The 12732-nt window shown below is 41.5% G+C and overlaps 2 protein-coding genes across 3 annotated transcripts in view; one reads left to right on the top strand and one right to left on the bottom strand.

Annotated features, from left to right (window-relative positions):
- The first annotated feature begins 2208 nt into the window (after window positions 1-2208).
- selenom (selenoprotein M) lies at window positions 2209-6839 on the top strand. 2 transcript variants are annotated; one of them, XM_013914918.1, is made up of 6 exons: window positions 2209-2339; window positions 2949-3121; window positions 3827-3862; window positions 4061-4095; window positions 4182-4260; window positions 6223-6839. In XM_013914918.1, exons 2-6 carry the CDS (start codon window positions 3026-3028, stop codon window positions 6451-6453), a joined length of 477 nt encoding a protein of 158 aa, XP_013770372.1. In that variant the 5' UTR covers window positions 2209-2339; window positions 2949-3025; the 3' UTR covers window positions 6454-6839. The 2 variants fall into 2 exon arrangements, with proteins under 2 accessions (XP_013770372.1, XP_013770369.1); XM_013914915.1 differs by having other exon boundaries at window positions 2209-2350.
- Window positions 6840-6990: 151 nt separating this feature from the next.
- Window positions 6991-12732, bottom strand: part of smtnb (smoothelin b) — a 49385-nt gene continuing 43643 nt past the window's right edge. The window contains exons 15-21 of the mRNA XM_013914847.1: window positions 12199-12378; window positions 11930-11992; window positions 11755-11827; window positions 11496-11672; window positions 11277-11403; window positions 10993-11144; window positions 6991-8527 (exon numbers count right to left, since the gene is read on the bottom strand). Of these exons, the coding sequence (XP_013770301.1) occupies window positions 8374-8527; window positions 10993-11144; window positions 11277-11403; window positions 11496-11672; window positions 11755-11827; window positions 11930-11992; window positions 12199-12378 (926 nt within the window). The 3' untranslated portion in view covers window positions 6991-8373. The remainder of the gene's footprint in view (window positions 8528-10992; window positions 11145-11276; window positions 11404-11495; window positions 11673-11754; window positions 11828-11929; window positions 11993-12198; window positions 12379-12732) is intronic.

Genomic DNA, 12732 nt, shown 5'->3' with positions numbered 1-12732 from the left:
GGGGAAAAAACTAATTAGCCTGTGGAAACACCTGAGGGTACCTCATGAGTCTCACTGGTACTTAAAAATGCATGAGTCAAAAACTGAGTGTGTGTTTATGTCTGTGCTATTTAGGGCCAAGACTTGGGAAAAGCCGTGCACTGTGGTTAGCTTGAAGCTGCTAACAGTACCTACACTAGACCTTCATAACACTACCTGTAACAAACAGTTAATTATTTATCTTAACTTAATGCATGAACATTGATGCATTTTCACATTACTACAGAAAAAAAAATATAACAGCATGCACAATCCTTAGTCTAGGACACTCCTTATTCTCAAGAATTCTGCTCAATGTTTACAAGCTGCTACACTGGTCACTTTAAATCACTTAAAGGTCACTTTAAATAATTCAAACTATAAATTTTAAATTGTTATTGATACTTTTATCTCCTAATCTTAAAGTGTATATTTATTTTCTTACCCTTCTTATATTTATTGTTTGTTTTTCTTTTGCACTGATGTAACCATTCCTCCCTCCTTTGAATTTTATACAACCATCGTCCCTTACTTTCCTCCTCCCGCTGCTTTTGCCATCTTGCTCTCATATCTTGCCTTACCATACTCCTTATCTCTGCTTGGCCAAAACTAACAGCCATGTCAACCACCCCATGTTTTACGGCCTCCTTTGCAACTCTGCCTTTTGATTCGCCCATACTCCATAGTGCGCTGGAACCCATAAAAACACAACTGCAAGTCCCATCATATGTATCCGGAAAAGTGACTGCTGAATTTCCGCCAAAGCATCTGCTCTACTGTCTGAGTGACTATGCTGTAGACTGACCAATGATGAACTTGAATCTGAACAAATGACAGCATGTAAAGGTCTCACGTCTTCTTTAACCTTTCATCAAACCACAATCCAAGAAACTTAAATTTACTCACCCTTTCTAATTCTTGATCATACAACTTAAGCTTGATGTCTTTACCAACTCTCTTCCTTGTAAAAAAAACATCACCTTGGTTTTATCAACTGAAAATTTAAAACCCCACTTATAAGACCACTCTTCGACTCTTCTAATTGTTCCCTGCAGTTTCTTCACAATATACTCTATATTTTCCCCTCTCTTCCATATTGCTCCATCATCAGCAAAAAGTGAACATCCCACCCCTGCCTCTATATCATTAAACACATCATCTATCATCAAAGAAAATAACATAGGGCTCACTATGCTCCCTTGAGGTGTACCATTTTCTACCAAAAACCTTTCAGAAAAAACCTTCCCAATCCTCACTTGAATATGTCGCCCCTTTAAAAAATCCATTATCCACTCGTACATCCTCCCCCTAATACCCAATTTACAGAGTTTAATTAGTAGGCCATCTCTCCACATCATATCATAGGCCTTTTCTATATCAAAACTACACTCTCACTGTTTGTTTGTGCTTTTCGAACTTCATGTTCCAAACATAAAACTGGACCCATAGTATTCCTCCTTCTTCTAAACCCACTTTGATATTTAGAGATAAATCCACAAAAGATCTTTAGCGGACTCACTGAGTTGGTTTAACATGGTATAGCATACCTGATCTTTTCCCGGTGCTGATAATTTAGATATTTGAGCATTCAGTACCTTTGAGGTTTTTCTGAAGAGTATTTTGGACTTTTCATTGTTTTGAATTGTTGCAATAAAAACATATTTGCATAAAGCAAGTATATTTGTTCACTCCCATACTGTTAAGGGTATTAGAAACATGAAGAGTATGCTGTTGAAGTTTCTTTAGAACAGATTTAAAAAACAAATCTGATTAATTTGCTATTAATCTTGAGTTAACTATTGATAAGTATGCGATTAATCGCGACTAAATATTTTAATCGACTGACAGCCCTAATAAAAACATAACATTTGTCCCAGTGTTGTGACTGACTTATTTGTCACCGGTGGCACCAGTGAAGTCTATTTATAAACGAGTTTCACACAAATGAGCTTCACTTGACGCGTAAGAAGTCTCAGCACAGCAGTCCTGAAAGGGACATCCTGAAAACAAAGAAGCTGATCAACAGCACAGTGAGTTCAGGGAGGTGAGCTGTGAAGTTGTAGTTTACCTCATTGATGTTCGCGCAACTTATTTCCACGGTTTTTTCAAGTGAGATAAACCTGACACCCTTCTTAACTCAAGGGGAGGTCCTCCTCCTTCCTGTTGTTTCAACTAATGGTTTACATACCGTCACCTGCTGCTTTAACCCCGGAAACAGAGCAGTGCAAACACAGCAAACAGCTCCAGTTTTTCTTCTTCCCAGAAATGTTTATATAGGAAGATTTATCCTTTATATTTAAACAGGAGAACAGCGAAAGAAGGTAAAATACAAGTAAGTTGGATTTATTTCATATTCGGATCTAATATTTCTTGAGCTCAGCGCTCACCGGTCACTGTGAGAACTTTTGTAGTGCGGGGCACCTGAAAAGTCTGCTCCCACACAGGGTTGTGACTCATTAAATAGTCCTTGACTTGGTAAATATCACATTTCCTTCACGGGACTCTGAGTTTTTCAACCACAATCCTTTACAACAATCGATCTTCTTTAATCCTCCTAAATCCAAGATTACACAGGCTAAATAACTTTGCATAGTTCACCCTCAGGATCAGTCTACCATATAATCCAGTGCATTTAGGAATTTAAAATTATGCTGTTATTAATGTAACATGTGTCACTTTGCACAAAAGGACATCAAAAAAAAAAAGAAGAGCACGCAGACAATAACAGAGCTCTTTCCTTTGTCCATCTCTACAATTACACCGCCTGTGACAGCCTATAGAGCGCGCATGAAATCCATAAGGAAGCCTGGAATAACCAATGAGCGCGCTAACCACGCCTGCTCCTCTCTCCGCCACAAAAATATTTGACGTGGCAAAAGGTCCGGACGTGACATAGCTGCTCATCATCTCTCCTCCCTCCTCTTCCATAGCTCGGTTACCTTCAATCATCTGCAGGTACTGGTCCCGGTGAAGAGCGAGTGCGGCTCCTCGATCTGAAGCAGGAGAAATGTGGCTGATCGTGTTGGCCAGTTTACTTCACTGCGCCTCGGCTTATGATGTGGATCTGAAGAAGCTGGAGGGGCTGGCAAGAGCGAGGGTGGAGGTAACATAAGGCTTTATTTTTTCATAATCCTCCGCATAAAGAAGAACACGGAAATAATCGTGTCAGGGCCAATTATCGTTTAAACGTGTGAATGGGTGCCCTGCTTTTAAACATTTTTGGATTGGGCGCATGCGTGACCAGGACAGATGTGTACTAAGGTGAATGGATGCCTCCGTGCTTGAATGGCCTGCGATCTAATGAAGAACACGGTCTCTAATCCACATTGTTACTATTTTAGTAACCCTAAAACCGTCATCACAAAGTGACTTGGTGGAAGCTTAAAAGGGGGGCACAGGGTGTGTAACAGCCGGTCCTGCACAAAGACTGAAACTCTACACCTTTTTCTTTTGAGATCTGTGCAGTTTCCCCCAGGGTGTCACCTACCCAGTCACCTACTTGCCAGCATCACTGAAGCAAATCATGATCTGTTGTTATTGTAGTGTTAGTCACGCCTTATACCTGAGGCTCAGATATCAGCAAAAATAGGTCGGGTGGCCTTCCCTGGGGCTGTACTAAGCGTTCTTCAAAGTAAAAGCTCGCAGTGATACCAGCACATAAATGATTTTTTTCTGTATAAAGATGCATTACAGTTGCAGATGACGTGTGTTCAGTAATCATGTTTCCAGTTCTTGTAAAGCCCCATTTCTGAAACACGAGCTCTGCATGTAACTTTTTCTTGTTTCTTGTGTTGTTGTCTTTCCTCAGACGTGTGGTGGATGACAGCTGAACAGGCTCAGAGAGGCAAGTTGCCCTGTTATGTGAACAAAAGTGACAAAACACTGAGAGCCAGGGGTCAGAGGCAGGCTAAAGCCTTACTCCTGCCTAGAAGTTTTTTCTCTCTGAGGAACATTTTAGTTTAGAGTTTCACATAATCCCTGACACATTTGCCACTGAAACCCAAACTGAGTGGAAAACACTAATCCAAACCTCTGTCTGCAGGTCAAAGCCTTTGTGATCCAGGATATTCCTCTTTAGTATCCTTTCACTGAAGTGCACTGTTACTCTTTAGAAATATCTGCTCATAAACTGCACGCTGTTTAATCCCTGAGCACCACCTCAGCCATAACCTGGTGATGAAGCACATTCCTGGCGCAGACCCTGAGCTTGTCCTCCTGAACCATTATTATGAAGAGCTGGACGTAAGTGTGTGTTGTGCCTTTCTTTTATTTTCCTTTTTTAAATTGTATTTGTTGTTTACTTGCAGCAAATATGACACTCGTTTGTGCTGAATGTCAGATTCAGTTTAACAACTGAAGTAAAGCATCTCACCACCAACACTTGACATCATTGCTCGAAGAGATTACAGCTGAAATGATGACAAACAGGTGTCCTGTGACCGCTGAGCAGGCTCTGAGCTTTTCCCGTCTTTTGGATTAAAATAACTTCAGAAGGAAACAAGAAATCTGCAGAGCACAGGTCATTCTACAGATATATCCCACTTTGATATGACAAGAATTTACTTCTAACATTTAAACTTGAACTAAATTATTACTTAACTGACTATTTAGTTACAAAAATGACAGCTTTTTTCCCACCAAATTTCAAAGCCTGGTTGTGCTGTGATTCTTTTTTTTCCCCCTCAACGGTGTTTCCTTACTCCTTCTGCAAGTCTTCAGGCGTTTTAATGAATATTATTTCCTCAGGCTCTTCAGCCACGTAGTCGGTTATAATAATCGTGCAACAAATCAGCAGATTGTCTTATTAATTTCGTACAATTAAAAGTAAGTAATCCTTCATATGTTAAGCCTTAAGTGTAGCAAAATTCAATGGCTGTGAAATTATCTGGTCAAATATGACATGTTTTATTTTATGTGACAAAAAAACAGTGACGCAGTGAACCATCTGCTGAGATATTAGACACCCAAATTAGACGTACTTGATAAAAAGATTGATAATGATACAGAACAGTTAGAATTTACATAAAATACTAAAGTTTTACTCCAGAAACAGCTTGTAATGTTTTTGTGTAATTGGGAGTCACAGCATGTCAGTCACCTGACATGCTGTCAGTCACCTCATATTCATTAAGTTCTGTCATTTAATCAATTTATGTATTTTGCACTTCCCTAAAAGTAAAGTGAGTAACACCAGTGACTTTAACTAAAAGCTTCAAATTATTAAATAAGAGAGGAATTCAGATAAACCACTTACCACTAGCAATTCAAAACAATAGACTTTTCTCATGCAGTTACACAAGTTCAGCTTTGTTGTGTCATGTTTGAAATATATGTGGTAGTCCTATTATGGCGTTTTAAATGGTAAAAAGCATATTTTTGTGGTCAAAATACAGCATTGAATCACTATACTTGACTGTGGGGATGAGCATTTTTGTGATGGTCAAACTTATTTATCACTTAACAAACAAACAAAAAAATTGTTGAACTGAATATTCGAGAAGATGTAATAGTTCGGATAACGTTGTATTTCAATGTGGAAATAAATTGTAACCCTAAAGTGTTTTTCAAGTGTAATATTTTTGTAAATGCCGGGAGCATTTCCGTGGAATGACTCGCAGATCACTTTGTTTGATCTGAGGCTTCTTTGAAATTTTAAAGTACTCTTATGATTTAATCAGATTTTTCTCCTCTTTACTTTTCCTGTTCTCAGGTGTTATTTTGTTTTTAACTTCAGCCATATCTTTTATATAGCCTTATTTTTTCTTAACTCCTGTATTTGTTGCCGTGGTTGTGGTTAACAGCCTTTATCGCTTTTTTTTTTTGCACCTGTTGTTCCTTCCTGTGACGTCTTGTATGTTTGCATTGTTAATCAGCCTCCACTGGAAAGCTCTTTGGGCCAGTTCCCATGCTTTTAAATGGGTTGTATAAATACAACTGTCTGTTATGACATTAAAAAGAGCAGCACATTGGCCAGAAAACTGTAACAAGGATCCAAAAGAAATGTAAAATGTTTCAGAGCTTTGTAGTTTCATCACGAGTGATCTTTTCACACGACACATAATTCATTTGTGCAGGTTTAATGTTTTTTCAGGTTTCTTTAAACCCATCAATGCTTTACTGCACTATTAATATATTGCAGATCAGTGTCTTTTGTTTAGAGCACAGTTTAATGGTCCTTTTATAACAAGTGTGTTTCCTCCGCAGCGCGTCGCCCTGTCTGACATGACCCGCTCTGAGATAAATGAGCTGCTGGGGAAACTGGGTTTCTACAAGAAGGCTCAGGCCGAGGCCGAGGTGCCGGAGGAGTTCCGCTTCTCTCCTGCCAAAGACAGCCCGTTCAAAAATGAGCCTGCCTACCAGCCTTCTGCTTCATCTATAGCCACAGAGAGTGGCTCCTCAGAGCCCAGCACAGAAGTCAAACACACTGACCTGTAAGAGTAGACATCAGCAGTAACAGTACCCCTCTAGCTCCCTTAGCTGCTCCACAACCAGCTGATTATCACAGGTGACAGAAATGTTTGTAATTTCAGAGCCTAGCAGATTACAGATGAGCCCGTCAGCAGGCCTTTGTAGATGCTCCACAGTCTGAATTTGCACCTTTTTTTTTTTACGCCACTGTCCATTGTGTTGTCATCTGTTGTAATGAGCTTGAGCTCTTTTGTGTGTCTGTGATTGCCTCTGACCTACTGTGAAACTAAATGAAGCCTCAGGCTGAAAATCGTCTGACTGGCCTGGGGTTGATGCTGCGTGTTCTGGTGGGTTGGGCTGATGCACACAAAAAAGACTCAAGTGCATGGAAAGTAAACCATTTTTAAAAAGAAGTGTGCTCTGGCTCTTGTTGTGCTGAGTGTTTGTGTGCAGATATCCCACGCTGCCGGGACCATGGATAGCCTTCCAAGTAATAATCCCACACAAACACACGTTTGTTTCTCAAATTGGTTTATTTCACATTTAACTGTGGTGCACAGAAAAATGAAATAATGTGTTTTAGCTCTCATATATATACACACACACATACACGCATACAATACTCCACTGCTTCATGAAAGCTTTTTTTCTGTCGGCAGCAGATAGTTCTCAAATAATCTCTCAAATCTAAGAAATAAGCTTCTTTTAAATCAACTCTGAAACCAAATTTTCTTCTCGTAGAAACCCAAATTTTATACAAGTGAAATAAAATATTCATTTAAAATTATTTTTGTCCCGTTTCCTCTTAGCTACATTTAGTTAAATATACAGTTGGCTGGTTATCAGTCATGAATCCTCATGTTTGTACTGAAAGCCGGCTTTCACACAGGAAAAAATAACATTGTGGCATCTTAAGCTTATCGACAAAACCTTTTAAAAGCACGATGTGCACACCAGCGTTAACCGTATTAAAAACTACTCAAGCATAAATAAGGAGCCCTCTAACAGCTGTGTGAGAATGTGTGTGGCAGGGCAATGCAGCGGTGGTGGGAGGTGTGTGTGTGCTGTCCACCAAACAGCCAGTAATGACACAAATCAGCTGAATGACTTCTTTGTACCGAAATACAAAAAAAATCCAAACCTCAGTTTAACAGCTAGCATCTTTCATCCATACTTATATGATGGTGATGATGATGATGGTGGTGGTGGTGTGGTCATACAGGATGGATCAAATGTCCAGTAAATGTCCTCAGTAGCTGTTTGGACTTCAGAAAAGTGAGATTACAGCAACGATGTTGAATCCATTTGAATAACAAATGCAGAAAATCCCTGTGCTCACGTAATAAGAATCCTTATACTCATCAATTACATCAAAATGAAAATAACTTAATTAAAACACTTCAAGCAACATGAGTTTGGTTAAAAAAAAAAGTAAAAGTACCAAAATTGAATAGAAATAATAAGTTTTTTCTTTTTCAGTGAGATTACTGAGAGAAGTGCAAACACATTACAGTACTTACAAAAGTGTAGCAGAGAAAAACGCACGTACAAATACTGCAAAAAACTGCAAATACTAGAAAACTATTTTTCTTTTTTCTCTCTTGAGCCGTTTCTCAGTACAACAGCAATGTGATCAAACTACTGCCTGTTGAATATTACTTGGAGTTTTTTGTTTTTTTTTTAAAACAAAGGGGTCTTTTTAAGAATCATGCTGCTGCTGATCTCTTACTGGACTTTTGTGTCGACAGTGTGTGTGTGTCCAGAATAAGCAACACACATTATCACTGCCGGAAAACATTTTAAGCTGATTTTAACTGATACATACACACATGCTTACAATCCCCAAGCCGACCATCAGAGATGTGCAACTGTTTGACCCAGCCTGCTGTCAGAGCAGAGGCCATCATCAGGTGAAGGTTAGGGGGGGGGGAGGAGCCCGAAAACAGGTCAGAGGTCACAGGGCCGACCCATGGACATCTCATACCTGCGCAGGTGGTTGACCAGAGACTGCACGTAGGTGAAGACGCATTTGGAGTCTGGTTTGTTACCCATGATCATCATGTCTTCCACCTCCAGCAAAGGCATGCAGTTGGCGTGGGTCCTGAGGAACAGGCGTACAGGACAGCGTGCATGAGAAAGCAGAGCAGACAGAAGACCAGCTGGGAAGGAGAACTCATCATGTTCACTACAAGTTTCTTTTTCTTTTTCAAATAGATGATTCTTTATCTATGAATATAGTATAAATGGCCATGGAGGAGGTCTTTAACAGTAGAAACTTTGCTGCTCTTCACATTTTCCAAAGCTGTTTAGTGTGCTAGAGTCTTTGGCACATTTGCTCTAAACCATTATGGACCCTTTAAAAGCTCTGTATAAATAAACTTGGGTAATGTTGGGCATTTCAATAAACAGTTTTAAGAACTGAGACCTCCAGTGTGAGCTATGCAGAGCGTAACCACAAGGTGGCAACATCTCCTCACACTCTAACTCCTGAGAAATCCCACAAAGAGAAAAAAGCACCTAAAAACAGCAGATGGGCCGATGAGATAATAAACGTCAACAACGTAACATTTTTTCAGTAATTTCAGGAACTGTGGACATAAATCAGTCTGCACTTTATTTCTATTAGAGTATCTTTACAAGGCTTGACAAGCCAAGTGCATAAACACCTGTAACCTTACACTTGATAAAAACTTGGTGCACAAAGCAGGCTTCATCCTTCTCTGTTTTTTTTCCTTAACTCTGTTTGAAACGTTGTGATCCGGCAGTTCCTTTTAAAGCACTGATCTGCAGATGGTCCTGGCCCTCTGCCTGAGCCATAGTCTCAGAATACAGATACACACATGCTATCACACACACACCATGTTTGGTACTTTGGAGCTTCAGATTAACATGAAGCATCAAATATCCAAAAGAAGCCAATAAAGGAGTTTTTCTGTGTTTTACATTTTAAGTCTGTCGGGAACCACAGAGTGTGTGCGGTTCCCTCACAAGCTCGTCCCCTCTCTCACCATAGGCTCAGTTTTAGCTGGGGTGCAACTCTAGGAGGAATTTTTGGTTTTAACCAGGCCCTTCGTCACCAGACCCCTGTAGAACTCCTGCAGGTACGTGTACACACACTTCCAATCTGGCTCACGCATCTTCACCATGTCGTCCACATCCAGCAGCTGGGGACAGTCCACTAGTTTCCTGCACCCACGGCCAGCGGGGGAAGGGGGTAGAGGAAGGGAATAGGGAGAGGAAGGAAAGGACCCAAAAAGACAGAAACAACGTGGATAGAACAGGAAACACAACAGGCAAAGGACAGATAAAAAGACACAGAAGGAACGGGACGGAGAGAGTAGACAAAGAGATGGAGAGTGTGGGAAAATGAGGAAGTGGGAGTGGGAAAAAAACCAGAAAGCAGTGAGCAGCCAGTGAAAAACAAAAACAGAAGGAGTGAGAAAGAACACAAAGAAAAAACAATCACATTACATTCTGTGTTCACAAATATATCCATGAGCTGACATGCTTCATGAACATCTCAGTACATACATACAGTGCGTGACAAAAACACGTACGCACACACACAAAGGCAAAACAAAATGTCAAATGAGCGCCAGGCGATGCTCATTTAGCCTTTTTGTTTGCTGTTGTTTTTTTCTGTGCACTGAGACGAGGATGTTTTTGTTGTTGTTGTTTTTTTTTAACCATAATCAATGTGAAATACGAGACACGATGAAAAAAACAACGTGGATTCTGCAAAAAACACACAAAAAAACCCCCAAAGTTACAACGACAGAGTGACTAACAAAAACAACCACACTGGTGCACAGTATAGTGTGTGTTTGAGTGCGTATCAAGAATCCAGATAGTAAACATAAACTATTGGTGGGGATTTGGAGTGCCCGGGGAGGTGAGTGATAGTGCAACACAAAGGTGAGAAGATCTGGGGGAGTGGGTGGGGCTGTGGCTGAGTGACAGCACAGTGCTGAGTACGATTCGCTACTTGAGATATCTCAGCGTTACATTATCCTGGTAGGAGCACGTGAAGATGCACACACAGCTGGGTGGGGGTACCAAAAGTGAAGACTGGTGGCATAAAAGAGGAATTTGAAAAAGAAAAGAACAAGGAGAGGAAAGAGTTTTAGACTAAAATAGAGGGACATGACTCAAGGCACAGAGGCGAGCTTAGAAGTTTGTTTTTTTTTTAACCTGTTTGCTGTTTGGAGTGGGATTGCCCGTGGGGATCTGGTTTAGAGGAGATTGGGGTGTCAGAGCGGTTACTCATAGGAGAGGGAAGAGTGGAGGTTTAGAGGCAGCGGTATTAGAGTAGTAATGGGCTCAGTCGTGAGTGGGGTTTTGATAAACCTGGGAGAAAGGGGGAAAGCAGGACATCGGTCGAGAAGTTTTCCCATACCACTGGTCTGCAAATGCCGGCATACAGCGACACAGAATAAAGGGGAGCGGGGCAGCGAATCAAACTGGCTCATCACTTCTACACCTATAGGCCTAACACAGTAGTTCTTCCATTGGTTTCCTACAGTCACTGCAAATGTTAGGAAGAACCTGTCTTCAGCATGTACTCACTCTGCAGCGCTAAAGGCCACCTCAAAGTTTTGCCTGCGGTTGCTCGGGCTCAGGGAGTTGTAGTCAAAGGCTTCGGGGAAGAAATTGTGCACCAGGGCACAGAACGCCATGCCGTTACTCCAGCTGGATGAAAAATTCTGAATATCCACATGCTGACGAAGAAAAAGAAACAAAAGAGATACGCAGACGGGGATGGATAAGCAGTGGAAACTTTCCCAAAGTATCATCTCAGCTCAGGTTCAAGATTAAAAATGAGCACTTAGCGTGGAGGATCGCTGGCTCACCTCATATGAGCGGGTCTTGGCACGACACCAGTCGAGGAGCATCTGCTTGATGGAGTTTGCATTGGGTACGCCAAAGCTGGTGGAGCGCTGGACTTTGTTTACCTTGGCCACCGCCTGATTTCCAGGGCTAAAAGAAAAGTCAGTTTTGTGTTAATATTTACATGCCTCCATCTGCTCCTTTTCTTTCTTTGGTAGCACTACCTTTCTGTTTATTCTTACCCGCCTCCCTCCTTCTCCAGCTTCTCTATCATGGCTTTGCGGGCCTGCATGGCCGATGTCTTCGGCAGCGTCTGAGCCCTCATCAGCTCCTTGCGCCTCTCCGCCTGCCTTCGCTCGATGGCGGCCAACCCGCCGCTGCCGCTTCGCGACGACGCGTCGTCCTCGCGGTCGAACACACTGAGCGCAGGAGGTTAATTTGAGAGAGTGCACAGATATTTAAATCTGCTGTAGTTAACAGTACAAATGCCTCGTGACCAACCTTCCTATTTTTTTGCTCGTGTTAGTGGAGGTGGAAGAGGTGAAGCTGAATGATTTTGACTGGACTGTCCCTCCTAGAACGACAATCACACGGACACATTAATGAGAAGATTAAGAAAAAAAATGCAATGCACTCGAGTGAATGTGTTTTTGTAAATCCAGCAAGCAAAACTCACTGTCTGTTTTCTGCACATAACTGGACTCGACAATAGTACTGCGTGTTGATTTGCTCCCATCATCTGAAAACACACAAAAACTTTTTAAAATTGACCATTCTTTATAAAATTCTTCCCATCTCTGTCTTTATAATCAATTTTTTTGATGCAACACAATTTTACTCTTTTTACTTTCAAGCTAATGTCTTTGTTTTGAATGTTTATAGATTGGTTTTATTGTTTTGGTTTTACTTCAGTTAAATGCTGGTTCAAGAAAGATTAGAAACTACCAGACTGAGCAAAGCGGTTCGTTTTGGTGATTTGGCCGACGGCTGACCCATCTGCCGACTTCTCCACCTTGCTCGTGACCACCTCTCCCGCTCCGACCCCGGCACGACCTTTCTGCACCCGGTCTTCTCTCTGCTGCCGGAGCTCCTGCAGGCGGGTTTCGCGTTCCTTTTCTCTCTGGTCTGGAGGAGAGGAGACGGGAATGGTAGAGAGATGATGTCAGTGGAAAAAGAGGAGGAGGAGAAGGAGGACAAGAGGTCCTAAATAAGCTGACAGCACCTCATCTGACTGCCACAAAGTTGGATTAAGTGAGGCCTTCCAGATTTGAGGCAATATGTTTGAGAATTCTTTCCACGGGACTGTGAGGGTTTCTGAGCACACAAACACCCACAGGTGGGAGTCTTAACAGGCAAGCCAAAGCTGTCAAATAAGATGTTCTGCGCAAACACCACAGACCACAGAGAGCAAATACACACTGCGATGTTGAAAACGCTGGTACCTGCACTGATGGCTGTAGTTTTTCTCAGAAAACACGC

This window comes from Pundamilia nyererei, unplaced genomic scaffold (assembly GCF_000239375.1).
Source record: "Pundamilia nyererei isolate P.nyererei 1_Seehausen unplaced genomic scaffold, PunNye1.0 scaffold00006, whole genome shotgun sequence".
In the NCBI taxonomy this organism is placed as follows: domain Eukaryota; kingdom Metazoa; phylum Chordata; class Actinopteri; order Cichliformes; family Cichlidae; genus Pundamilia; species Pundamilia nyererei.
The sequence above is the reverse complement of the archived record's forward strand: the minus strand, read 5'-3'. Positions and strand labels throughout refer to the sequence as shown.